Source organism: Platichthys flesus, chromosome 4 (genome assembly GCF_949316205.1).
Source record: "Platichthys flesus chromosome 4, fPlaFle2.1, whole genome shotgun sequence".
NCBI classification, from domain to species: Eukaryota; Metazoa; Chordata; class Actinopteri; order Pleuronectiformes; family Pleuronectidae; genus Platichthys; species Platichthys flesus.
Genome location: NC_084948.1, coordinates 18,737,311 through 18,765,161, shown reverse-complemented (window position 1 = coordinate 18,765,161; position 27,851 = coordinate 18,737,311). Strand labels below are relative to the sequence as shown.

General features: G+C 42.8%; 5 protein-coding genes across 7 annotated transcripts; 3 read left to right on the top strand and 2 right to left on the bottom strand.

Moving 5' to 3' along the window:
- The first annotated feature begins 386 nt into the window (after positions 1–386).
- On the top strand, positions 387–3,736 carry srprb (SRP receptor subunit beta). The gene is made up of 7 exons (XM_062386650.1): positions 387–646; positions 972–1,066; positions 1,169–1,246; positions 1,331–1,413; positions 2,415–2,551; positions 2,637–2,691; positions 2,956–3,736. The coding sequence occupies exons 1-7, from the start codon at positions 472–474 to the stop codon at positions 3,164–3,166; spliced, it is 834 nt and encodes a 277-aa protein (XP_062242634.1). The 5' UTR covers positions 387–471; the 3' UTR covers positions 3,167–3,736.
- A 391-nt stretch (positions 3,737–4,127) lies between these two features.
- Positions 4,128–6,785, bottom strand: wdr53 (WD repeat domain 53). The gene is made up of 3 exons (XM_062386645.1): positions 6,716–6,785; positions 5,805–6,301; positions 4,128–5,717 (listed from the first exon to the last, which is right to left on the bottom strand). Exons 2-3 carry the CDS (start codon positions 6,291–6,293, stop codon positions 5,052–5,054), a joined length of 1,155 nt encoding a protein of 384 aa, XP_062242629.1. The 5' UTR covers positions 6,294–6,301; positions 6,716–6,785; the 3' UTR covers positions 4,128–5,051.
- A 2,774-nt stretch (positions 6,786–9,559) lies between these two features.
- neu4 (sialidase 4) lies at positions 9,560–13,215 on the top strand. The gene is made up of 4 exons (XM_062386644.1): positions 9,560–9,674; positions 10,660–10,896; positions 11,365–11,620; positions 12,064–13,215. Exons 2-4 carry the CDS (start codon positions 10,696–10,698, stop codon positions 13,062–13,064), a joined length of 1,458 nt encoding a protein of 485 aa, XP_062242628.1. The 5' UTR covers positions 9,560–9,674; positions 10,660–10,695; the 3' UTR covers positions 13,065–13,215.
- A 1,176-nt stretch (positions 13,216–14,391) lies between these two features.
- Positions 14,392–20,712, top strand: lxn (latexin). Of its 3 annotated transcripts, none has more exons than XM_062386646.1 (7): positions 14,392–14,634; positions 17,863–18,039; positions 18,152–18,214; positions 19,081–19,252; positions 19,399–19,535; positions 20,176–20,238; positions 20,460–20,712. In XM_062386646.1, exons 1-7 carry the CDS (start codon positions 14,479–14,481, stop codon positions 20,574–20,576), a joined length of 885 nt encoding a protein of 294 aa, XP_062242630.1. In that variant the 5' UTR covers positions 14,392–14,478; the 3' UTR covers positions 20,577–20,712. The 3 variants fall into 3 exon arrangements, with proteins under 3 accessions (XP_062242630.1, XP_062242631.1, XP_062242632.1); XM_062386647.1 differs by lacking the exon at positions 14,392–14,634 and adding an exon at positions 17,503–17,639; XM_062386648.1 differs by lacking the exon at positions 14,392–14,634 and adding an exon at positions 17,528–17,704.
- On the bottom strand, positions 14,834–27,497 carry gfm1 (G elongation factor, mitochondrial 1). The gene is made up of 18 exons (XM_062386643.1): positions 27,307–27,497; positions 27,051–27,200; positions 26,820–26,952; positions 25,368–25,572; positions 24,915–25,031; positions 24,600–24,750; positions 23,857–24,011; positions 23,667–23,751; positions 23,406–23,543; positions 22,362–22,463; positions 22,181–22,237; positions 21,947–22,084; positions 21,483–21,565; positions 16,738–16,900; positions 16,445–16,589; positions 15,827–15,987; positions 15,669–15,722; positions 14,834–15,339 (listed from the first exon to the last, which is right to left on the bottom strand). Exons 1-18 carry the CDS (start codon positions 27,379–27,381, stop codon positions 15,208–15,210), a joined length of 2,244 nt encoding a protein of 747 aa, XP_062242627.1. The 5' UTR covers positions 27,382–27,497; the 3' UTR covers positions 14,834–15,207.
- Between the last annotated feature and the right edge of the window lie 354 nt (positions 27,498–27,851).

The window sequence follows — 27,851 nt, the reverse complement described above, 5'->3', positions numbered from 1 at the left end:
CTTCAAAACGCTTTGGCAACCAGTGTCTGAAATGTTTATTGCATATAGCAATATCACATATGGAAACCATTTCTACCAAAACAAAAGTAAAAAATGGATGGAAAGCAGTAATTGGACTTGCCAAGTTGTGATTTGTGAATATGGGCTATACAAAATAAATTTGATTGATTGCTTTTTCCCTCATTCTTTTGGTTGTATGAGCCAGATCTTAGATTTGTACATTAAACTTAACAAGTCAAGCAACTGTCCAGCTCCTAAACGTAGAATGAAACAGAATCAAATTATATGAACGTGTTTTTTCCTGGTTTTGTTTCGACCGTTTCCAAAACTCAACCACAACAGAGGGAATAAACTGGACACGTGCTGATCGGCAGCGCCCCCTGTTGACTCCACACCCTCTGTGCAGCCGGCATACACAAGGAGACGTGTCCCACTCTGGTAGCAGGGCAGCGATTAGCTTTACTCGGGCATATGGGATCAGACAGCACCGGGGGAAACATGGGAGAGAAGGCAGACGTGGAAATGGAAATGGCCGACAACCCGTTCGAGCCCTACATGGAGTCTCTGCGGCAGCAGCTGGAGGAGCAGGACCCGGTTCTCCTCATCGCGCTGATCGTCGCCCTGGCGGTTGTTGTCATCACCTGTGGTAAGTTAGCATGCTAATGTTAGCTTAGGCCCAACAGCGGTAGCCTGCCCTCGGCTACAAAGTGTTACTGCAGAGAGATGCTGTTGTGTAACCGGGACGTTCAGCTTTGTTATTGTGTAATGGTTTTTGTGTTATAAGGGAATAAGCGCCTCAAAACCTTTGAGTGAGCTAGCTAGCGAGGAAGCTACCTGCTAGCTTAACTGTCAGTGGCACAGCTTTCTCTGCGGAACTCATTCAAACTGAAGCGTTTTGCCAACAGACGACAGTGGTTTAGGATTCATGTGAACACGAGTCAGTGACACACCTCTGTGTTTTCTCCCGTCAGTGTTTCTGAAGTACTTCCTGAGCAGTAAGACTGTGCGCAGCGCGGTGCTGCTGGTCGGACTGTGCGAGTCCGGGAAGACGCTGCTCTTCAGCCGGGTGAGTCCCTGCTGCTAACCCGCCACGTTGTGTGTGACGGGACGACCTGCTGGTGCCAGACTGTGTGAGACTGATGCTTCTGTGCTTTTCGTGTGTCCGCAGCTGCTGTCAGGCAACTTCAAGCGGACACAGACCTCCATCACTGACAGCAGTGCTCCGTACAAAGCTAAAAACGACAGGGTGAGTCCTCCATTGTTCTTCATCCCTTTCTTTCACGAGATGCCTGGTTGACAGTTGTCCCCTGTCTCCCTCCCATATGTTCAGGCCAGCACCTGGACTCTCATAGACCTGCCGGGACATGACAGTCTTCGCCCTCAGTACCTGGAGAAGTTCAAGTCTGCAGCCAGGTGAGAACAGGAAAACCAGAAACAAATATCCACTAATGTGTTGACTTCTTATGATTGTGTGTTCAGTTAAAACCTCAGAAAGCAGTGACAATATACCACTACACTCTCCCAGATTCCATATTCTCATCCGATGTCTGAGGTAATGGTTCAAAAGTCAAGACGAGTGAATGAAGCCAATTCTTATATTTGACAATGTGGAATCATCAAACATTAAGCGCATCTGCAAAGTTCACTACTGACTTTAAGGCCTGAAAAAGTTTGAAATATGTAAATATAAATACACACTAGCGCTTGAATTTGTTTAGGTAATTCTTAATTATGTTAACGTTAATGTAAATCTAGTTTGGTTTGCTACCGTCCAGCTTTCAAATACCTTTTTTGATGAGAATTTTTCTGGCAGCAAACATAGTCTATGATGTTTCTTTTGTTGAAGTTCTCTCTCAACAATATATTAGATATAAGCTCGACGTAATAAAACAACAAACCCACTTGGAACCGATAAATGTCTACGAAAGTCTACAATCACCCCGGTCATAGTTTATCTCGTTGTACTGACCGTGGGAAAGATAATGGATATCCACTGTCTCTGTAATTTGAGATAATGTTGCACTTCGAGGGTAACTCTCTATTAAGATTAAGATGCATTTATTTGTCCCAAACACATGCACAGGCACACTCATGTAGGTATGGAAATTTAACCTCTGCTTTTGACCCATCTGGTGAAGGACACACAGAGCAGTGAGCGACCATGTACAGCTCCCGGGGAGCAGATGTTGGGGGAGTAAGGTGCCTTGCTCAGGGGCACTAGACAGGGTAGGGAGAATCCTCTTGGATTTTTGGACAGATCAAAAATCCAAGAGGATTCTCCCTACCCTGGCAGCTACTATTATAATTTAATACTATTAAATTATAATAGTAGCTGCTGCTTAAGTTTCTTGCCCAGTTTGACTGCTATTGTACTGTATATCTAAATATTTGTATCTTGTCATCTATCTCTTCAGAGCAATCGTGTTTGTAGTGGACAGCGCCATCTTCCAGAAGGAGGTGAGGGATGTGGCAGAGTTCCTGTACGTCCTGTTGACAGATTCTGTGATCTCCAGAAATGGTCCAGCCATCCTGGTGGCATGCAACAAACAAGGTGAAGAAGCCCTTTCTCGAACACAATAACGTTTCACCCTGCAGCTGAAACTACTTGTTCATTCACTGATGTCTTTGTTCTGTAGATATCACCATGGCAAAATCAGCTAAACTGATTCAGCAGCAGCTGGAAAAGGAACTGTGAGTACAATGCACTGCTATCTGTTATGTTTTATAGGGTGTACCTGGTTAACCTGGTTCCTTGTTTCAAACACCACACCTCCAGCTTGTAACACGCTGCTGGTGAGGACTTGATAAAGCTCCTGCAAAGCTATTAAATACATATTAAAACATCATAGAATGAGTAATATCCCCTGTGACAAATATGTTAAATCCCGTAGTTAACAGTCACCTTGTAGATTTATAATCCATCCAGACGCTCATCACTGTCTCATCTTCCCACAGGAACACCTTGCGGGTGACTCGCTCAGCAGCCCTCAGTGCTCAGGATGGCTCCATTGGTGGCAGCATGTATCTGGGAAAGAAGGGCAAGGACTTTGAGTTCAGCCAGTTGCCCGTGAAGGTGGAGTTCCTGGAGTGCAGCGCCCGCGGTACCAAGGGTGAAGAGGGGGAGGCAGACATCCAGAACTTGGAGAAAAGCCTGGCTAAGCTGTAAAACGAGTAACTCAACATCCTCTGAGGCACAGACCTAAGATCTGATCACCCCCGTGTCCACTGTCACCTCAATAATCAAGAGGGACAAATCCATCTCGGTGGAGGTCTGACAGGAGTCCAACATGGTCCTATCCTTACATGACATTAAAGTTAGAAGAACATTTGAGATATATTCAGTGAGAAAACACCAAAAAAGACTGAAAGCTCGGAGCTGTGCGTCAGGATGCTCTGCAGTGCTTCTTCAATACAAATCTTACTGTGAACAATTATATTTAAAACACTTTATCTGAATTAGCTTAAAAGGATTTTGAGAAAATACATTTGTGCTTTGCAGTTCAAAGAAAGTATCGTAGTTTATTTAGCATTTTCTAACTGTCTCTGCTCACATGACCTTTGAAAACAGGTGTGAATTGCATTTATTCATCAATTTGAACATTCAGAGTTGTGCCTTTTTTCTAGTGTTCTTAAAAGAAAAGTTTTTGGCTTGTTTGAAGGAGAATGATGGTTTACTTGTGTGGAAGAATTTGCAATGAATGTATGAATCTGTCGAGTCATAAAAGAATGAAATGTCTGTAGTTGTTGAGCGTGTTTTAAAAAACAGACAATATATTTTTGATGCTTGATGGTGACATAAGAAAAAGTTCCACTGTCAGTTTAGACAAATCCATGGTGCTGTAGTGTTACACAGTCAGAGACTTGTTCAACTGTTTAACAGTAAACAGATTCAGCCAGTAAAGATTCTTAGGCAGCAAAAACAATTTACTCATGTACAGAAAAAGATTTCATGGCTTTAGCATAATTAGATGAGGGATTTGCGGGCTGTCAGTTCACAAGATGCTGCGTCACATTCATTTCAAAAACTGCACCACTGTTCCTCAGAGCAATTAAAAAGTGTTGCTGTGTGATCTGTGTTTTCAAATATCTTTCACTTCACTCTTCTTTATTTTCTGCCTGGCACCCGGTCAGGAGTGGAACACGTCCTTTTAATTCTATGAAACACAACAGACTTGGTAAAACATGAAAAGCAGATTTCTTTTCATCTAATGTGGTATTTTCACAGACCATCAACATTAAAGAAAAATAAAAAAACTCCAGTTTCAGACAAAGTACATTTCAAAGACATTTTTATAGGACCACACACTGAGCCAAATCAAACAAGTGAAGATGGCATTAAAATGATTACACATTAAGTTAAATGGTGTGTTTGTGGGGTTTGATCTCTGCTGTAAACATCTACTTACAATACTGGTTCTGCACAGTTTAATTCATAGACTGTATATAAAGATTAACCACATGTCGGCTAAACAACAGTGAGGCCAAAGCATCTTGGTCGCCCACTGGTGGCTGGCTTTCGTATTGGTCACAAACCCTGGCTCCTTCATATAAAGTGATGGGACTAAACTAAGAAATCAAAATACAGGTTAACATTTTTTTTCTCAAAGATGGTTTGATAAATGTTAAACTTTGCTTTAATTAGTTATTTAATGCTATGAAAATGGGGTGAAACTAACTTGTGATGTTTGAGTCTGTATCGATGGGACCTCGCTACAGCAGCTATATCTTCTATCCACTAATTCACAGTTTATGTCCAGGATATTTTGGCTTAATTTCTAGATTGGAACATTTTTATATACAGTCTATGGTTCAGACCTTGTTTTTTTGCCCTCAGTTCAGACTTAAAGGAGAGAAAGATCCACACATCTCAATTAGAAGCCACATATAATAGACCAGACAAATCGTGCAGCAGCTGAGTGGCGGGTCCTAACAGCAACACACAGGATTGTGCAATCTGACAAAAGAACTAACAAACAAGCATTTAAACTAAGACTAAAGCAAAGCCATGACCAAAACAAGAGCTTTAGGAACATGGTGTAAAGTGCACGACTCTAAAGATGAGACAGAGGGTAGACAGTCAGACTGCAGCTCTGATCAGCTACAACCACACAGTGTTCTCCTCTCAGCACCACAGGGCACAGCCAGTTCACCTTGTCCCCGTGACTGATGCTCAGTTTGGGCCCAGACTTGTCGTCGGTCACATCCTCTGCAGCTTCTTCCTCCACTTCCGCTTCTTCCTTCTCTGCTTCAGCCTTCAGTGGCGTCTCTGCTTGGTCCTGCGACGGTTCTTTCCTCTTTGTCTTGTTCTTACCCTTCCTGCGTTGGGCCACTCTAGGTTTGGCTTTTTCCTCTGGAGCCACGACTGGGTGCTTACTGAGGTCCCACAGGGCGACGAGGCCGTCATTCCCCCCGGTGACGAGCCAGTATGGATGGGAGGGTAAATTAACAAAGTGGGCTTGTGAGGCTCCCTGGCTGTGAGCTTTCACTGCGCCCTGCTGCTCCAATTTAGAGCCGCTGCCGATCCGCATCAGGTGAACCCGACCGTCCTCTGCTGCACAGCCCACAATGTTCCCACAGCTCGCCACTGAGACGCAGTGAGCCAGTGGTGGGTTAAAGAGCTGACCAGGACGCTGCTGGTGATCGTCTTCGTCCTCCGCTATGTCCTGAAGGCTGAGTGTCCACAGAGGGCGGGTCTTCTGCAGACCCCACAGCATCACCTGAAGCAACAGACGTTAAACGTATTAAGGGGAGAAATGGAACAGAAGTTTAGGACATGAATTCTTTACAACTCTCCTCTCCCTCACCTGCATGTCCAGTCCAGCAGACAGAAGGTTGTTGGGTCTGTGAGGCCTGAAAGCCACAGACGAGCAGATGTTGGTGTGTCTGCGAAGAGTCCTGGACACTTTTCCCCCAGGAAGCTCCAGCACCCGCACTGCCCCGGAGTCATCGGCCACCGCCAGGGCTGAGCCGGTGTCATTTAGAGCTAAAGCATTGATCTCCTCTTCGCCCGCACCCTGAAACTCCTCCACGGGGCCCCTCAGGTTCCTGGGGTCGAGGACGCTCACAGCATCTCCGTGAGACACGTACAGCTGACCCGGGGTCGCAGGTGAGAACACGACACTCGTGCTGTCCTCTTCCCCGGGGAGGGTGAGTCTGCCGATGATGGTCCCTTCCTGGCTCCACACGGTCACCTCTCCGCCCTCGGAGCCTGAAGCGAGGAGGCCTTCAGGACCCGGAGAAGCTCCAACACACAGGATGGGGGTGGAGTGGCCCTCAGACCACTGCCTGGCCATGGTGACTCCTTCAAATTTGAGTTAACAAGGAGATGATCAACATGGATGAAGGTAAAAAATTATTACTACAGAGAAAATAAGCATAATGGTGTGAAAAGGAATATTGATAAGTTAAAACGTACATTCTATGTCTTTAAATAGGAATAAACTCAAAAACATGTTCATATGTAAACATTAGTTTACATATGAATGGCCAAGTATCCAGAGTTAGTGCTAAGGAAGCAGAGGAAGAAAACAAACGTGAAACCAGATTAAACACAGTTAGCTCTTAGGCTAGCTCGTTAGCCTAAGAGCTAACAGACAGCTTCATGTTTAGCTGTAGCTCAGGCTGCGCTGACCAACGTGTTGATGTACAGATTATCAATAATCTATATCGGTCCTGTGTCATTATCGATTATGTAACAACCAAAGAAAGAATCTACCTTAACCAGAACAGCATAAACTTCAGCAGGAAGACATGTGGAGCTGAGGCGCTGGGTGATTACGTCACAATTTAAGATAGACATTTCCCAGAGTGGAGTCTGACAGGCAATTTTTTTCAGGAAGCATTAAAATATATTTTTCCAACGAAGAATAGCGGATTTCTTTACCATTTACCTCAACTAGTCAGTCAAAGTGGTGGACATGATTCTCCTCAACACAGTAGCCTCTAAATGAGTTTACTAATAAAATCATATATGTAATAATAAAGTTAATACCGCTTAATGATCAGGCTCCAATTAGAAAATCCCATTTGAACACATCTCGAAATTGGGTGCAGGACATCTGGATCAAAGTAATTTCATACTTACCAGTAAACATTTACAAATTCAGATCTATAACCAAGGTATAACTCGTATATAGATGATAAAAAAATTCCCTATCAATGCATAGAGAAAATAAAATGTCAAAGAGCCACCTTTAGTTGCTCAATACCTAATGAGCCTTTGGCAAAAATCTGTCACTCATAACATATCTGAATAGTTTTTAACTATTATTACAAAGGTATAGTTTGTAATTGTTTTAGCCTCAAATAATGTTTCTTATCCCATAAAACATAATGTATGTACACCCAGTGAGTAGGGTTAGGGTTAGTATTATTAGTATTTGGGCCCATTTGAAGAATCTACAGATGAATCAGAGTGAAATACAAGCTGCAGCCGTATTGCAAGGACGATAACAAAGCGAGGACACATCATCGAGTCATTGTTCACTCTGTGTCCTCGTTCGGCCTTCACCTCCACAATGGCTGCTCTCATCTGATTCATCCAAAGCTGTAGATGTGATGAGTGTGGTCCATTTCTGGGTCAGTGAGCAGGGTGCCATACTGCTGCAGTAAATAGAGGATGGAGAGAAGAGAGAGGCCATAGCTTTCAAACCCCTCAACCCCAAACACATGCACGCACGCACGCACACACACACACACACAAACACACACACACACACACACACACACACACACACACTGTGTCAACCCAAAATTCAAGTGCTGACACATACACTGTCCTCACAAAGCAGCAGCCATTCACACAGAGCGTTGTCGTGTAAGTACCCTGCAGCCATTTACCTTTTTCTGCTCATAACCTGAGTATTATATCTTCCATATGTAATGTTGTTAAACAGGGAGAACATCTTATGAAGCAGATGATGACACACTGATGAGCTGTGGGTGTAAATTTGTCAGCTTTTTATTTCACAGTTTGTGGTCGATTCAGAGTGAACCCTTTTTGTCAGTTCCACAGCTTCTCCTCTCACAAGCGTTTTCTTCATACTCATGCTTGGTTTCTCATGTAATGTCCGACGCTTGAGGTATGTGGCATCTTTTTCGGATTTGTATTCATATTTAGGGAAGCCTGTTTTACATTTTCAGTCTGAGCAGATTGAAAATGTAAAACAGGCAGATAAACTGTGTGAACGCTGCTGTAACGGTTGAGATGACAAACAGAATCCACATTAGTCACAGATGAAATAACTTCTTCTGAAACTGGACTTTTTCCAGATGTCTAATTAAACATTAGACATGTAATGTCTAATGCCGACAGCATATTACACTAATGCTGTAGGCATTAGTGTAATACCCCCTAATGCCTACAGCATTTGGACGAATCATATAGACATTCATGTACAGTTTTCAAAAAGCTTTTGTTCTATATTACAATACAGGGCAAATGTTTTACTTCAGCTTGTTGCACAGATACTTACTGTTTTCATTTTTATAGAGATTTAATCATATTTTGATTTGTGGTATAATCTTGTTATCTGTAACCCTGATGTAATCTTTTTTATTCCCATACATAACTTACTACATTACCGATACTAACACTTTATACCTATTTATTTCAGCACTTATTGCCCTCCCTGCAATGCTGCTTTTATATTTTCCAGTCCAACCTTCACACATATGTCGATACTATATATTTATGTCAACGTTCTTATTTATTTATAGTTAATAAATAATTTTCACTGATTTATCTTTTCATGATTAGGTCCTTATTATAGGACTTAGTTCTCCTCAGACAGTGTTGACTTGCTGAGCTGCAGTGACACTGAACATGTTAGACAGTGTTGTGAAAGTTCACACCTCTCATGAACTAGTTCAATGTTCAGTTCATACAAGTAAACATGAATAGTTCACGTTCATAGTTCACCATTTAAATTCTGAACTAGTTCATAGTTCAGCTCATTTCATAGTTTTAAGGTGGAAACTGAGAATGAAAGACTTGTTAAAGAAAACCTTATCCATCACTACCCCTTGCCTTTATTGTCGGAATGTTTTTCAGACATTGTGTAAAAATCCCTCAGATAATAATAAGGTGCATCGGATCTCGGATGTAGTTGCTGAGTCTGCGTCTCTGCTTTCTCTTGCCATCTGTATATGAGACCCAGAGCTGTTGGTCGCAGGTATGGCCTGCCCCTTTAAGGAACGTTGTAGTGTGTGACGTAGTGCACCAGGGTATTGTGGGAAAATACGCTAAAAGTGTGTTTATAAGGAGAAGTGACGGGTCACCTAGAGGTGATGCGAGTGTTGCTCCTGCTGTAGATCCGAGAAATGAAGTGGCTGCATTCCAAGTAAAGAAACATCTCCATCTCTATATGTAATATAAAAAAATGTAAATATAAAATTAAATATAAAAACATTTAATTAAAAGAAATATATATATTTTTTAAATTAAATGAAATGGGGGAACATTCTGCGCAGAAGCCCATTGCGCAGATCCTGCGCAGAAGTCTACTGCGCAGACGCCCATTGCGCACATTCTGCGCAGAAGCCCACTGCGCACATTCTGCAGGAATTGCGCGCGCCGGGTCCTCTTTTAAAGAGCGAACGCTTTACCGACTAGGCCACTTCGGCAGATGGTGTCCATATTGAACTAAGCACGATAAGACGATGGACAAATTATCGTGAGTGTGTTGGTGTCTTTTTATGCTGCCTTTGATTATCACTTCAGAGAAAATATTTTCTACTTTACTACATATATTTGACAGCCTTACTTAAAAGTTACTTTTATATTTTGGGCTTTTAGATACTGGATGAAACCTATTGTTAGAGAATAACCCAGTGGGGGGGGGGGGGGGCAGTTTTTGAGAGAAGATTCGAGATTCATTAACTATACGGCTCAACAGATCTCTGATCATTGAAGCTTCCTTCTAAGTTGTGTGGTTCGGAGCCGAGACACTGGCCAGAGAAGAAGACATTTGGAATACGTTGCTTGTTTGGTCTGCATATGTGTGCCATGAGTGATGGGTAACGTAGTGCGAAGTCGAGTTAGTTGGTTTCGGTTAGGCTTAATCACGGACATTTTTCGGGCACTGAGCAACGACATGGTAAAAGCACTCGATTTAGACAGCGTCTCTCCTGATATGAGGAGAAAGTATTGAAATGTCCCGAGGGATAGTGAACAGGTAGGAGTGGGGCACGTGAGAGTTCTAGGCCAATGGCTGTAGGGGTTTTGTGGGATGCCAGGCTCTCATTGGCTGATGAGTTGGAGTATGAGGAAGGGGAGCGAAGAATACAGTGGCGGGTGATAGGAGTGTCGGAGTTACGAACAAGAAGCGTGTTGTGTTCGCTGGACTTTAATAAAGTTACACATACAGAGAGGTTTCCTGTTGTCTATACGGGAGGACGCTACAATATGAACGTGTTTACCGTTCAAATTCATTATTTGGCATTGAGTTGCGTTAATTTCATCGTTCTCATAGAAGTGAACGTGTTCAATGAGCGCGTTCTTTTACGTTCGTTCATGCTCAACAGTGATGTTAGAAAATGACCTTACTGGCCTGAATGTCGATTGTATCTGATTATTATTATTCTAAGACAGGTTTGAAACAATTGTGAACCTTTGATATTTTCCAACGAGGGACCTCTGCTCTCGCTTCTTCTCTCCAGACGAGTGGGAGCGATAACGTCCACACATCAGGGAGCATGAAGTCGCCCTATTTCCCAGCGAGGTCTGTGCTTTTCCACAAGGAGCCGAACGGGGTGACGTACAGAGTGCCGGCGCTGCTCTACCTGTCCCACTCCAGGTCCTTCCTGGCCTTTTGTGAGGAGCGACTCAGCCCGTCAGACGCCCAGGCTCACCTGCTCGTCATGAGGAAAGGCACTTTCTACAGGAATTATGTGGAGGTTGGTGGCGCTTACTTGAGGATCAGATCGATCTGCTGCAGCTCAACTCAGTCAAAAGCCAAAGCACGTTTTTTGGGTTCATTGCAAATTATATTTAAATATATTAGTGAGCTGGTGTATATTCTTTTAACTTCTGATCGGAATGAAGATTCTAATTAAAATATTTTGGGCTTAGTATTTGATCTATTAGCAATTGTGGGGTGGGATAGGGTCTCATTTTTGTCTCAGCAAACGAACATAAAAAATGAATGGGAAACAGCCTTTGACATTATTTTAGATCATGTTGTGTTGGTTTGTTTAAAGTCAAAATAAATGAAGGAAGAAGGATTAGAGACTGGAGAGCTTGGATTGGAAGTCGATTGTATCATTTGTAAAACCTGTTTTGTTCATGTCCCACATTATTTATTAATCATCTCTCTGTATCTCCTCCACTATACTGTCTACTACATTTTACTTTCCCTGCTGCAGTGGGAGGACATGCGTGTCCTGGGCTCTGCTTACCTGGCGGGCCACCGGTCCATGAACCCGTGCCCGGTGTACGATGAGTTCACAGGGACCCTCTACTTGTTCTTCATCGCCGTCCTGGGCCACACCTCGGAGGCTCATCAGCTGGTGACCGGCAAGAACGTGACCCGGCTCTGCTACATCTCCAGCAATGATGACGGAGACACCTGGACGACCGTCACCGACCTGACCAAGAGAGTCATAGGAGACACCATCAAAGGTCAGAGAAGAAGACGTTCAACCTTAAACAGACGTCCACTGCAATTTTAAGATGGAAATATCCCAAAAGTGAAAACATGGCACTTTTTGTTAAAGATCCAGATAGAATTTGAGTGAGGTGGCAGATGGCAACCAAGTGAATACCCCTCCCCTCACCCCAACTTTCTATGTGTGTATAAGAACCTATGGCGGCCTTCAGGTATCATGACTGTGCAACATTTCCGAATCCCTAGAAGAGAATCTGCCTTTAGTGAAGATATAAAGGACTCGTTCTAAAATAACAAAAACAAACAATGATTCTCAGTTTCAAACTTTTATATAATGTAATTAAATCTGTTGAGGTTTAAGCTTTTTCCTCTAAGATCATCATAACCATTCACAAAGATTTGACCCAAAAACTGCATCTTCGCCCTTTTCCTTCCTTCCTTCCTTCCTCTCTTGCAGAATGGGCGACCTTTGCTCTCGGCCCTGGCCACGGTATCCAGCTGAAGTCCGGCCGCCTCCTCATTCCCGCCTACGCTTACCACATCGAGTGCAAGGAGTGTTTCGGACAACTGTGCCAGACCACCCCCCACGCCTTCTGCTTCCACAGCGACACCCATGGGAGAACCTGGCGATTTGGCGAGGCGGTGCCAGGCCCGGAGAGCGTGGAGTGTCAGATGGTGTCTGTGGACGAGGAGGACGGGACCAACGTGTTGTACTGCAACGCTCGCAGCCCTCTCGGCTACCGGGTGCAGGCCCTCAGTCTGGATGACGGGGCTGTGTTTCAGGAGGGGCAGCTGGTGCAGCGGCTGGTGGAGCCTCGAAATGGCTGTCATGGCAGCATTATTGGGTTTCCTGCCCCGTTACACATGGGCCAAGGTCTTGACCAACACTCACACCAACATACACACCGCTCCAGACACTGGACATCCTGCACGACCAGCTCCAATCAAACTATCCCCTCCACCCCTGACATCGCCTCTGTCTCCAGCAGCACTTTATCACCTTCTCACGTGACTCCCCCAGATTTCCTCACCCCCACCTGGGTGGTGTACTCCCACCCAACATGGACCACTGCACGCAAGGATCTGGGCGTGTTCCTCAGCCTGTTCCCCCGTGACCCAGACAGCTGGCGGGGTCCCTGGGTGATCTACGAGGGCCCCAGCGCCTACTCCGACCTGGCCTATCTGGAGCTGCCCCCCTCACCTGGAGCACCGCCCGCTGTGGCCTTCGCCTGCCTGTTCGAGTGTGGAGCCAGAACGGCCTACGAAGAAATCTGCTTCAGCATCTTCACCCTGTACGAGCTTATCGATAACCTGCCGAGGAATGGGCAGCGGCAGGATGACAGTGACGGATGTAAACAAAAATGTGATGGTGATGCTCAACTTGAAACAGCTTTCCAGCCACTGCCTCATGTGAAGAAGAGGAGAAGGAAGTTGACCGAGATGTGCTCTTTGTCTTAAAGGTGTCTTCCAATAAGTGCTTTCTACACAAAGTACATCCATCGTGTGTTACAGAATATTGTAAACAGTAGAATGACTGAAGTGTTCCCCTGTTTTTCAGTGAATTGTGATTTTATAACATGTTAAGTGTCAATAAAGTTCACCCAACTTACTTTTCTCCATTTATTAGGAGAAATACATGACAATTTATGATTACAATCTATTTCCAGACTTACGAGGCCAACGCTAACCTTAATCAGTTAATTGTTTAGTCTTAGTGAGCATTGAGACAGGGGCTGAAAAACAATTAGTGTCACCACTCTTGGGGTTTTGGACTTTGCTTCGACAAAACCTGATGTTTATACATTTCACTTCAGACCTTGAGAAACCGCGACAGTGAAAATAATTTCCACAGTAATCAACAGTGAAGTAAGGATTCATTTCCGACAATCATTCAGAATGGAGGTAAAGTTCTTTAACAGGAACACTAGAGCAGAATAGACTCAGTCAGCGCTCTGCAAAACAACATCCACCATATCTGTGAAAGTGTTATCCACCTCATCAGCAGTTTGAAGAGTCCCAGGGCACTCAGTCTCTCTCTCTGCAGTTTCCTCTTCCTCTCATCACTTATCAACTGAGCTAAACGGGGGGGGGGGGGATAGTTGACAAAACAATGTCACTGCAAGATCCAGTTGTTCTTATTTGACCCTGTGGAGGGATCGTTTTGTAAAACACTAAGATAAACGTTTTGTTTCCATTGGTAATATAATTTTTTTTAATCAAACACACATTGTTCACAAACTTTATAAAACAGGATGAAAAAAAATATGATCTTGTTTTCAGTGCATGAAGAATTTAAGCAGATTGGAGAACGTGGCAAATCCGGTGTGGGAATCGTCTTTTACTTTTTTTTAGCTGCCGTCTTGTCCTGTGACTTTCTTTTCCTCATAAATGCATTCCAAGTTAGGAACCTGCCAGTCATGTGTAAGCTGGTTCAGCCATGGCGCTCTTCTGAGTCCTGTTCTTCTTTTGGGTCTTGACTTTTGAAGAATCTGTGTTTTAGCTAATTAAAATTCCCAGGACGTGTTCATGAGGCTTCAGAAACACAATGTGGAGTCAGAGCGAGGCTGCAGCTCATCAGGTTCACACATTAACTCGTCCTGCGTCATGAGCAGCAGCTGGAATGAGAGAACTGTTCCTTTACTTGGAGCCTGACAGCTTGAGTGAGTCGCATTGTTTTGCTAAGCGATGAATAAAAAGGAAATAAACAGATTGTGGCAGGAAAACAGCAACAGGATCTTTCCTCACTGCTGCCCCTCCTCCTCCTCCTCCTCTTTATATAACGCCACGCTGACGGGAGGACATTTCCTCGCTCGGATTCTCTCACAGAAGGAAGATTTATTTTCCTCAAGCGTTTGTTTTACTGCGTACTACGATGGGTTTGACAATAATTGTATTTCTGGCTTTGCTAATGGGGGTAACTGGGAGCCCTAATGTGACGATCAGACCTGAAGCTTCCACAGCGGATAATGGGTTGGCTCATTCCACCAGTTTCCCAGAGACTTCAGAGGAAATGGAGATTGCTGGACAGGTGAGAAGGAAATGACGCACTGATACCCGACTGGTCTTAGTGGGTGGCTGTGTTTTCCTTTTTGCAGGTTTTGGTTTCTAATGTGTTTTGGATCTTATCACTTGCATTGCACATGTGAGGAATCTGCAGTTAAAGTCAGGATGCTGCTTAATTAATGTTTTCCACTAACGTCTAATCTGCACAGAAAACAAAACTACACTTTAAAAGAAGGATATTTATCTTTATCTGCACGTATTACTACATCGGAACCATTCTGTACATTGTACAAAAGCCATTACAAGCTCACGTTGACACTGAGCTTTCCTCAACAATCACCACCTTAACAATGGACTGCAGAGTGGGGGGGGGGGCAAACTGTGCTCAATTACAAGTAATAAATACATTTTGGGTTTCACAGGGGTCAATTATCAGGGGGGACTTTGTCTTTAACTGCAAAACAAACCGTAAAATGTCACAGTTTTGTTTGGCTCCACTGATTAGAGCCATAGTGTCAAGTCTCGCTTGATGCTGGGCAGATAATGTGTCTAAAGACGGGATGGGTGTCAAAAGTCCAACTGAACGAACAGAGAGTTTTCAGTTCTTCCACTTGTTCTTCTTGGCAGGCAGCTGTCCTGTGGCCTCTAAGTATTTGTGGACGAGCTCTTCTTGTGTGGCCGGCAGGCAGGGCTGGTATCTGCTGAAGTCCATGGTGTACTCGCCTTTCCCCTGGATAAACAATGATAGAAGAAGACGTCAGACTTCTCAGTACAATCTCCCTGTGTCCTCACACAGCTGCTTAAATCCAGCAGCTGTAAGATTGATGTGAAATTACTATTAAGTATTTTCTGATTTTGTTTTTGAAAAAGCTTGAACACACAGTTCTCGTTATACTCTTCACTAAACTAAACCATAATCAGATGCATGTCAGTCTACAAAGTCAAGTAAAGGTAGACGCAGCACACGTAGGTGATGACAAAGGACACACAGCCTATTTCATGCCCTCCATAAATTACGATGTGAACTAACTGGATCAAAGACATGAAAGTTGAACTCACTTCAGTGGAGGAGCGTAGTTCTGTCGCGTAGCCAAACATGTCGTTCAGTGGAATCTGTTGAGAGAACCAGGCCAAAGTTAATCAGGTACAAACTGCTGGTGAAGGATGATAAAGACCGAGGACAGTTGGTGCCTGTGAACTGGACAAACTGGACTCACATCAGCGTACAGAGTGAAGTATCCCTCCGTCCCGTCCTGTCCTGTGATGACACCATGACGACGGTTTACACCAGAAATCACTACTCCCTGAAACTCCTGAGGTGCGACTACTTCCACAGACATGATCGGCTCCAGGATGGTCGTGGTGGCCTTCTCCATCGCTGTGGAGACCAGATTGAATGAAACATTAGAATATACCGACGATAATACAGGTGAAGAAAACCACGAAATTAAAAGTTTCAGTGTGTAGGATTTGGTGACATCTAGTGGTGAAGTTGCAGGAGGCAGCTGAGTATCCCTCACCCTCCCCTTCCAAACATGAAAGAACCTGTGGTCCCCTTCAGTTGTCATAAACTCCAAAGGTGTTTAGTTTGGGCTAAGGTAAAAGACATGGCAGCCTTCGCAGAGAGGACCCGCTCCCGATGTAAATATAAAGTGTTTTAAATATAAAGGGTTCATTCTAGGGTAAAGAAAACCGCAATTCCTACAATTAAGATGAAAAATGCGAGTGAAAACATCACTAGGATTCTTTAATATTGCATTTTTCACCTAAATCTTACACACTGGACCTTTAAATAAAATGACAACAGGTCTACTCTCAAGAAACTGAAGGCGCACCTTGCTTTACAGCGCCCTCTCCTGCGCGGATGAAGGAGATCTCATTGGAGTCGACCATGTGATGAGCTCCGTCCTCGAGGAGGAATCGGACTCCTGAGATCTTGTGGCCGCTCAGGGGTCCCTTCTCACACGCCTCCCTGAAGCCCTGCAGCATGATGGGATGAAATGAGGCAACAATGCCAAGAGAAGATGAAAAAACAGATTTAAAATACAGGTGTGGTTACATAAATAGGTCATTTCACATCTACATAGGTGAATGTGACCACATTAAAGTGAGTCAAATTTGCACACACCTTTTCGACGGCAGGCACAAGCTGCTTGGGGACGTTGGTGCCGACGGTCTGGTCGTCAAATTCCAGCTTGGTGAAATGTTCTGGCTCCAGAGGCTCCAGGACCCCGATCACTTTACCGTACTGTCCAGAGCCACCACTCTGCTTCTTATGGGTGAAGTCAAACCTACAGGAAAAGAAATCAAATATCCATTAATTGAAGCAGGGTGACATAATGTGTCACTTTTGAGCCCATTTATTTGTGTTTGGTAAGATAAAAAAGGAATACAGGTAATAGCCTCTGCCAAGGAGGTTAATGTTTGTTTGTAAGCAAGATAACAAAAAAACAATACTCGACAGTAAACCACAAATTATCCAGAGACATTAATAGGAGAAATCAAGCATATTTAAGGGACTGTCGGGCCCTAGGTTTTATTCAGACAATTGAGGAATCAGCTTTTTTGGGCCATTTTATTTTTAAATTTGGCACCTACTGCATAGGTCTATATAACAACAAAACACATTATAAGAAATGCCTATACTAGAACATCATTTTGTTTTGTAAAGTTAAATGAACAGTGTCTGAAAAACGAATACATTAAACTCTTGACAAGGAATTGAATTTAAATAATTGAATTGCAAAACATTGAAAATGGTTGCTGCAGATCAGACCTATCAATCCATTCGGCTCAAAACATTTTCAGATGGTTATTCTCCTGCATTGCTACGTGTTCTGTAAAGCAGGCAATGTATAAGAAATGAGCTCTGTCTCTTTAAAGAGGGGCCGTCCCCATAGAGCTGTCACGTCCAGGAAGTAGGAAGTAATCCTTCCTGTTGCAGGAGGAGCAGCTGACTCAGAACAAGGAACACATCAAACTTTCCACCTGACAAATAACTGTCAGGGAGCCTCAGCCGTTCTGTTACAGGCAAGATCAGACTCTCTGTTGTTTACTATTCCCATTTCTGAGCTGCTCAACTCTTCACCATCTACGTTAGTTTCCTTTTCCACTTTGATGGAAGTTCTCCTTCTGTCTGAGGCGTTTCTTATGTAAACACATACAGCTCCACCCGGCTGAGGGTCAAAGTCTGTCCCTGCTCGACACAAGCTCCTCTACTCTTCATTATTTCTTCTCTCTTTGTCCACGACAGCAAAACGTGTCGGTGCCGGAGGAGGCTTTTGAGGATGTGATGGCGACCGGCGAGCTGAACCCCAATCACTACCCTGCTCAGCGGGCAGCTAAGGCGGTCCAACACTACCTGAACACCCTGTACGGCTCGCCATACAGGGTGATCTTCCTGAACAGGGTCCACAGCGGATACGCAGAGGTCAGATGAACTTTACAACGAAATTATGAACACAACTTTATTCTAATCAGCATCTGAACCGATCTAATTACAAAATAAAGCTGAATCTCAAGTTCTGATTGTTCTCTTTCAGGATGTGGCAGACTCTGGAAGAAAGTATAAGCTGGAGATCACGGTGCAGGACTACATCAGCAATGTAAGTTTGACTTATTTTACTTTTAATCACATTTTGAGAAAACGATCATCATGATTTTAGATAAAGCCCAGAGTTAATAGTTGGTCTTAATTAATATTAATCTGTCCGAAGAAATTTTAGGAGTACATTTTTTTTTTTTTTTTTTTTTTAAAATTGGATCATCTTGGTTTTATCAAATATTAGGTTTTGCACTACACACAACAAGTCCCAGCTAAGGAGACATTAATATACATATATATATAAATATGTTTATATTTTGTGCTTTCCTTTCTAAGTTCTGTACACATCTGCATTTTATCTGGACCCCAGGTCTGAATAATAAATGTCATCTTCAAATAGATTTCATAAATAAGCCTTTTTAATCTGTGATAATTTGAGAGTGATACTGCTCCTTGATCATGAGCCACACCCATTGATGAGGAATTGTCTGGATCAGATCATTAAAAACACTTGACCACCCAGTGTGAGCTTTACTTTGGTGCTTATTTGGGTTTGTGTGTCTGTTTTTCTCCAATAAGGTTAGAAATTAAATCTATGTTTAGCTGCCTGCATTTACCCTCAGCTTTCTAAGAGCTACAAGTCCGGCACATTGTGCTTATGGTAATCTTCTGTATTTTGTAAGGTGGAGTTAATGTTTTGTGGTCACAGTTGTGTGATATGTGGCTTTGGAGTGATCAGGTACGACCAGTTTGGACAATATTTATCAAACTGACAGAAAGGAGAACATTCAGTGGTATGAGGATCAGTGTGGTGCAACGCTGACTCACTGGTTGCCATGGTAACACCAGGACCACACCCTTTGCTCTGTGCACTCTTCTCTGCTTCCTTCTTATCAAACCGGATTCTTTTTTTTCTTACTAACCCAGAAAACAGAGAACTGCACGGCAGAGGTTTTGTTTCCGGGGGGAGAGCAGCAGCGCCCCCCGCAGGTCCAGGCCTTGTTGGAGGAGCTCCCTACAACCGACACTAAAGCAGAAGAGGAGGCCTTGTTCCAAAAATACAAGACGAACCAAGGTCAGCTGTCGGAACATTTACCAGGTGAGGACAATAAAATAAATAAAACTCTGCGTAATGCTGCTACGGTTCAACGCACAAACACAGTGACTGCACATCAACTGTCTGAAGCTGCAGCTTTTGGGTTTAAACTCAGGGTTCATGTTTAACTATTTTAACGCCTCTTGCAGACAGCCACGGTCACGTCGACCCGGAGATGGAGCCTTTCAAAAACCTCGGCCACGCGGCCTCCAGCTTCATCATGCTGAATGAATCCACTGAAAACACACTGTACAACGTGGCTCAGGTGGCCAACGTCACACAGCTGGTAGGTTGAACGCTCCATCGATAGAGAGGGTTTATTGTTTGTTTTTTAACAGCAATGGAACCAGGATTTTTCACAATGTTTATCTGCTAACCTCGTTAATTCACATATTAAATCAAATTACCCCTAACCCTTTCACTTGTGCAGCTCTGCCAGTTAATGCAGTTTCAGTCTACATACATTGTTTTCCACAACTCGTCTTATAATATATGTAACTGTTAACTTCAGTATATTTGTGCAACCACCAAAATCAAGTACGTTTCTTTGAGTCAAAGTTAACGTTAAATTTGAGGAGATTCAGTCAAGGCGTTGACATTTAATATTCTTGAGAATGGGACAGACGGACGTCTATAAAAATGTATGTAAGGATGAATGGATGGACAACAAGGGACTAAAGCCATTGGCTGTCTCTGAGGCATTAAAAAAAGTCTGACTTTAAATTAATTTCAACATATGTATAAATTCTTATTAATAGATTCTCCTTTCTTTAAAGGGCAAATCTACAATGAATGTAAAGTGCACTGTCCATATGCAGCCGGACAGCACAGAAAGACCTTCTCCACAATCTATTCAACACATTTGGTCATCAGGTGCATCAGAGGTGCCACATTTCACCTGTAATGTCTGTTTTTGTCTCCTGCAGAAAACTGAGAACGACCAGCTGAAGTTTGACTATTACGTACTGCTGCATGATATGATCTCCCAGGTATCTTACAACTTTTCTCATCATGAGCATATATTTAAATCTATTAATTTATCTACAGTCAGACAACTATATATCTAAGCAAATAATCAAAAACATTGATACATAACTAAACGGATAATTTGCTTCTCAGAAAAAATCTCAGAAGAGGATCAACACTGAGCCTCGTGTTAAAATGCTATGATGTGAAAATCTGTCTCATAATCTTGTGTCTGTTGTTGTAGGAGATCATTCACTGGAAGCTGCTGTTCACCTGGTCTCCTCAAGAGGGAGTTAAAGTGCTGCAGATGGAGAAGCTTCCTCACAGTCATCATGAAGAAATCCCCCAGAACAACAACTAACCTGCCTACAGTCGTCACACTACCACCAAGGAAATGTTCAGCTTATTTCAGGGGTCACAGATGATGACATGATATCCTTCCATCGTTCTGTAGTTTTGTTTCTATTTTGTCTTAAATAAACTGTTTATAAATGATATTGCTCAGTTTCCAGCTGTGTACAAAGTCATTTTCAATCTGGAAAGACTCGTTCAAATTTAGAATATAGAGACCAGAAGCACATCACTATCAACAGTAGTTTACCTCAATTCAGCAGAGGGCGCTCACCATCAGCTTGACCTGTAGCCTGCTTTCTTGCCCCCTATAATTCCCGGACTGTGGGTCTATGCCTCCGCCAACCAGTGCAGTTTCTGTGCACATATTTCTACATACTTTTATTCCAGATTCGTATAAAGGTCACCGTCACATTAACCTTTGAAAACTGAAACATAAACACTATCTTTGAGTCCATGTGACAACTGATCCAAAGTTAAAGAAATTTCCTCAAGCAGTCTTGAAATATCACAGTCAAGAGGCTAAATAGGCCTTATTGAAGCCACCCTGACCTTTGACCACTGAAATCAAATCAATTTATCAGTGAGTCAAAGTGATTTGTTACAGATGTGCCAGAAGTGCTAATTTGTCACATTCACAGTAACATGAGGTCATTGTGACTTTGAAATTCGACCTCCAGGCACCAGAATCAAATCAGTTCTTCTTTAAGTCCAAGTGAAAGTTTGTACCGAATTTCCCTCAAGCCGATCTTAATATTTCACGTTCAAGATATCTTATACTCACAGTGACCTTTGACGACCAATAGTTTCACAATGAATATTTCCCTCAGGCTCTGTTGAAATCCCGCGTTCACTTGAATGGGACAGACGGACAACCCCAAAACAAATGTGTGTGTATTGGGAGATCAGGACTTACGGTACAGCACCGGTGATGGTCTCTCTGAAAGCCACTTTGGGTTTCCCCATCACACAGGGACAGTTGTATTCCCTCTCCATCCTCTGAAACAACAAACCAAGACAAAGCCACAGAGAAACACAGGTTAGGTATAATAGATTTACAGAAAAACAACTGTTTAAATATTTGTCTGATTTCTCTGAGGTTTGTTCGTTTTAGCTTGATTTAAACTTGATTTTAGTAGCAAGAGTCTCAATAATTCAGACTTGACATTTATTTTACTGCATGGAGACAGACAATGGAAAAAAATCCTCATAGGAAGGTTTAAAACCAGCAGAGTTGAGTTTTTTAACAGACTAAATACCGCCAGTGTGTGTGGGACTATGAACAACACTGTGGATGACCTGCACCCACTCAGCATGACTGAGTTACCCTCACATTATTTAACTGTGCATCATTAAGCTCAACACTGTCTGACCCGGTACCTGCGAGTAGATTTCCAGATGCAGCTCGCCCATTCCGGAGATGATGGTTTCTTTGCTCTCGGTGTCATAATGAACTCTGAAGGTCGGATCCTCTCTGGTGAACCGGTTGATGCCTTTGGAGAATTTGTCCAGGTCGTTCTGTGCGGATATGAGAGAGAAAAGTGTCGTTGATGCTACTTTGACTTTAGTTTCAGATATTTGCAGAACATATGGATGAAATTACGTTTTTTTTACCTTGACTGCCGGCTTTATCGACATGGAAATGACAGGCTCTGGGATGTGAATGGACTCCTGTTGGACAAAACAATGATCACAAGAACCTGTTTATATAACTGAGCAAAGACAGAAAATTCAGACCCAAGCTTTTTACTATTTGACCCATCTTTTGTTCGGTGAACACATTAAAGCTTCTCACCATTGAGAGGTTAGCGCTGGTCCTCGATGTGAACGTGTCTCCACTGGCACAGTCGATCCCAAAAAGGGCACAAATATCTCCTGCATACACTTCATCCACATCCTTCAGCAGCCGGGAAAGAAAGGGAAGAAGGGAAATAAAAAGGACAAGAGTTTAATGTCAGGGCTGATGCCTTCACGTGATTATGTTATAATCTGAGGAATTAGTTCACTCCTAAAGTTCACTAAACACGACCTAAAGTCTGAGAAACTCAGGAAGTTAGCAAACATTTTGGTTCACAATTTGCTGACATCATCACTTATTACCCAATAAACATAACTGTGAGCAATGTTTAGGTTTACGTATGTTTCTTTAATAAGCAAGCATATATTTTAATAATAATAATAAACTATTGTATAGCATCTTTGCTGCTCAAAGTGCTTAACATACAATATAGATAAAAACATGTTGGTAAAAACATGTTAAAATGTGATTCATACAAGAGAGACAACTTTAAGACAGCTAACAAGTTAAAATGACAGCAAAGAAAATGACAAAAACTGAAAAGAAAGAAAGTGATACAAATGATAAAAGCACAGGAGTGTGGCCAAGTGCAAGTTCTATAACTGCTGAAGCAAATATGTTTTACGTTTTCTTTTAAAGACGTTTACTGAAAGAGCTTATCTATAGATATCTACCAACCTCTAATAGACTTGCTGCAGATGATCTCAGTGTTCTACAAGGGACATAATTAACTAGAGAGTAAGTTTAAAGTTATTTATACATCAGCTTCCCTACGTTAACTTCAACCAAAGTTGGATAAACGACTTCACAACTCAATCAACGTCTTACAGTATATCTAAGAAATATATAAACATTTACAATGTCTTGTTGATATTTAGTGTCTTGAAGTGTGATGGAAATGTGGTTGATATCTTCACACTTGACAGGAAGCAAAAAGAGGAACCAAACTGTTTTGACGTTTCATGTTTTGATGCCATTTCACTTTTAAAAAACCACAGATGGAAAACTATGTCCACTGACGTCCGCCGGGTTTAACCTCACCTCCATCTGGTCGGCGTGGAGACGCACGAGCCTCTGAACTCTGACCCTTTTGCTGGTGCGTGTGTTGTAGATGTACTCTCCTTTCTTCAGACAGCCCTGGTACACCCGCACGTACGTCAGCTGACCAAACCTTCCAGCCTGTTGTTGACAGAAACCAGAGGAAACAACAAAGCATGAGCGAACCAGACGTTCCTGCTGAGAAACAAAACTGCAGAAATGAAGAAGTTATCAAGAGGACGTGAGACAGAACTTGTCTCTCACCTCCAGTTTGAAGGCCAGGCCAACGTAAGGTTTTACATCGTCTCTTGACGGGTCCATTTGAAGCTTGGTTGTTTCATTAGTATCTCTGACATGATGAAAAACACACTGGTCAAAATTAAATCTGATTTAATTTCATCCACTATTACTATTTAAACAGACACTTTAAACAAATGGACGCCCCCCCACTCACTCGTCATTGAGGATAGCATAGTTTTTGACCTCAGTGGGGTTGGGTAGGTAATCCAGCACCGCGTCCAGAAGAGGCTGAACCCCCTTGTTCTTCAGAGCCGTGCCCACCAGCACCGGGGAGAAGAGACGCTGCACCGTGGCTCTGCGGATTGCAGCCTGCAAGACAACACAGGGACAAAACACTGACGGACTGGTGTATGCTTTCAAAGTTTTATTTGTATTCTTCAGTCAAACACAGAGAGTTCTTGTCCCAGTTTGTAATTGATAGTATTCTGAATGATTTTCAAAGCTTTTGTTTGTTCATTTTTCCAACCTCTAGTTTTGAACGCAAATTGATTAAAGTTAGATTTAAAGGATGTCTCAATGTATTAATTTATATTATTAGCAACACAAGCAACGTGACTTGGTCCACCACTCTGATGCAGACGGAAATTGCAGAGTGAATTTTCTCTAGTGCCACTTGCAGATTTAAGTTTATGGTTTAAAGTGAAAAAAATCTCTACAGTGTTTTTACACTTTGTTTAACAGGTTGTAAATTTCATGCTGCTTTTGTTTTCTCTCTTTATCTGTAAGAAATTATTCATTATTATTAATGTCCAACTCACTTTACACTGGACTATGTTATTGATTTCAGACCCAGACTCTGAGTCTTGTTTTCTTGTAAAGTCCAGACATAACAATTATTCAACCTAAGATGAATCAACCATACGTCAAAGGTTTCAAATGCTCTGGAAAAACACAAACCTTCAATTCGTCATTGGTGGGAATTTTTTCCTCCAAAAACATCTCTCCCAACACTTCGTCAGAGTTGGCCACACACTCCACCAGTTCCTGCCTCCGGTCTGTAGCCTCGGCACGAAATTCAGCAGGGATCTCATCATAGCGGATATTTTGACTGCAGGGAGGAAGACAGAGTTTGAGCTGGATTCACATTGCTCTAGAACAAGAGAAAGTCTGTCTTCTAACGCTCTCATTCATGGTAATAAACAGAAAAATTAAATTATGGTGAGAGAGAAACGTATTTCTTCGTGGAAAAAGAACCAATGGAGAATCTCTTACCCAAATGGTCCTTCAAAGTACATGCTCCGCTCCTGTACCAGGTCAATGATGCCGCGCATGTTTCCCTCCAGGCCAATGGGGATGCTCACAAAGGCGGCGTTCTGGTTCAGTTTAGTTCTGAGGAAAGAGATTTAAAAAATGTGGAAACCACAGTTGCTTGTAAAGTTAATTTATGGCATTTATTGAAATTTGGAGAAAACACATTGATTTTCAGTCTGATCTGGGATGTTTGCTGCAATATCATGATATGGGATATTTTTTGATGACTTTATAAATAAATAAAAAACTCGGACTGTATCTCCTGAGTGTGCGGGACAACAACGTGGCTCATGATTAGAGCCATGCTACTTACTTAATGTTAATACTGTTACACTATCGCCCTGATCTGTGTAAAACTGATGTGCAACAGGCGTGTTTGTGTAACCAAGCATCCAGCTCAGTCTCATGTTCTACCTCAGCTGCTGCAGGGCTCGGTAGGGGTTGGCCCCGGATCGGTCCAGCTTGTTGATGAAGGTGAGGAAGGGCACGTTGTAGCGTTTCATCTGTCTGTTCACGGTCATGGTCTGGCACTGGACGCCTCCCACAGCGCACAGAACCAGCACGGCGCCGTCCAGCACGCGCAGCGCTCGCTCCACTTCAATGGTAAAGTCCACGTGACCTGGGTGGCACGAAGTGCACGTTGACATTTAGACATCCAAGATAGTAAACACAACCGAGTGAGACCTTTGGGTTGTGTACTAAAGCCCATTTGTCTCTTCGACAACATACTTTGATCACAAGCGTGGAGGGGACCTATATTTCCTTATGTTATTACATTAAAGTAACTTCTTCTGCTCTTTTTTAACATTCTGTAGCATTTTCAAACTTCTTTGAGGAAATCTTAGTCACAACTAAACATTAAAGGAGACAAAAAAACAGAAGAGAATTGGGGGCAGTCTCCGCAGCACGTTTATACTCAGCATTAAACTGTGTAATGTGGCTTTAACAGCAACTGCACATTCATTACAGTGTAGAAATGTTGTTTCCTCACATCATGGTTGACTTCAGGGGCACTGACCGTCCAGAAAAGACATGAGAATCAACCTTTACTCTGTTTTGCACAACATTTTCTAGCTTCCTCTTTATTATTTGATACAATTCAGTGGAAAATCTGACTTCTTAAAGTCACATTATACCCATTTATAACTATTCTATTTTTTAATAGGTACATGTGAAAGTGAATATTGTAAACAATATTTAAATATATTAAATAAAGGTATTTTACTGCTGATGTTATATTAACATTTGTGAAACCTATTATGTCTTCAGTGGCAATGAAAGAGATTTTAAAGGTCTTAACCAAAGTGACGTCATCCTCATGGTCATCTTACATTGGGCTTGGAGGCTTTGAATTTGTACCAGAGAGCCTTCATAACACTAAGGGCATTTGGATTGACGGACATATACCAGGCAGGAGAAGTCTAAGAAAAATATATTGTCAAATTGCATTGTGGGAAATGCAGTATCCAGTTGTCTGGAGCTTGCCACTGCTGTGTCATGTTTGTCCATTCAGGGTTTATGTTTTCATCAGGGTTGGTTTGTCTGTTATTTGGCAGAATTACATTAACACTGATGGACGGATTTGAACGAAACTTGGTGAAGGATGTGAACACATTAAATATTGATGTGGATCTAGAATCAGGGGGTCGATTCAGGTGTTTTCCCCCCACTTTCTTTAACATTGTGAGACATGGCCTCGAAATTTTCATTGATTTCTCAGAGAATAGATCTTGGATCTTGATGACAAAGCAAATCAGATATGTTTAGGGGGACTGATATTTACTATTGTGAGAAGTTAAATGCAGATCCAAATAAAAACATAGATCCAGTGAATTCGACTAATGGTACATAAGGGGACTGATGTACCTGGGGTGTCAATGATGTTGATGTTGTGGTTCTTCCACATGCTGAATGTAGCAGCTGACTGGATGGTGATGCCTCTCTGTCTCTCCAGCTCCATGGAGTCCATGGTGGCTCCAACGCCGTCCTTCCCCTTCACCTGCAGAGAGAACAGACGACGGGTCGGTACTGCACATTGTGACCCGTTAACCTGGATAAATGATGCCTCCACCGGACATGCAGGGACCCGCCGCTCACCTCGTGAATCTCCGCTATCCTGCCCGTGTAGAAGAGCACTCGCTCGGTCAGGGTGGTCTTCCCCGAGTCGATGTGAGCGGAGATACCGATGTTGCGGATCATCTCGTTGGGGACCCAGGAGGAGCATGACCGACAGCTGTTGATGAGTACCTGGAGAAACCACACACAGAGAGAGAGCGAGAGAGAGAGAGAGAGAGGATCAATACTCGACCCACTCCACAGATCTGGACTGAGCTCGGTTCAAATCCAGTTCTACCTTCTTGACAGTGACGCCTCCTGGTGCCAAAAGATGCGTTTTGGCCAAACACAGACCCGCTTTTAAAAGTCTCATTGTGACAACAACTCGGTCGGACCCAGGGTGGTCTTATTCCTCCTTCAGCTCGACCCCGAGATCCCACAGCTCCTACAAGCCGGTGAATGTCACGCTGAAACACTGATGGCCGCTTGTGCAACGCTACTTCCGCGTCTACGGCGACTCCGACCTGCCAAAAAGTGCAAATGTGCGCTTTGATATTAATAATGAAACGTCGCCACCTTCGAAGAAATAAAACACATGTAATCAATCAGATGTTCAGTTTGACATATTTTAAAATATAAATATACAAACACGATCTAAAACGATTAAAAAGCCAATTAGGAACATGCTGCTTTCGAACGCTGTCATGCTTTGTCCACTTGTGGAAAAGGGTTCATCCAAATAGCTACAACAGTATTCAGGGATTTTAGAGAAACCTTCTAACTTTTAAACAACTTTGAGATTTTTCTCTTCGTCTTGTGTGTCTTTTTATGTGTACATTTTTG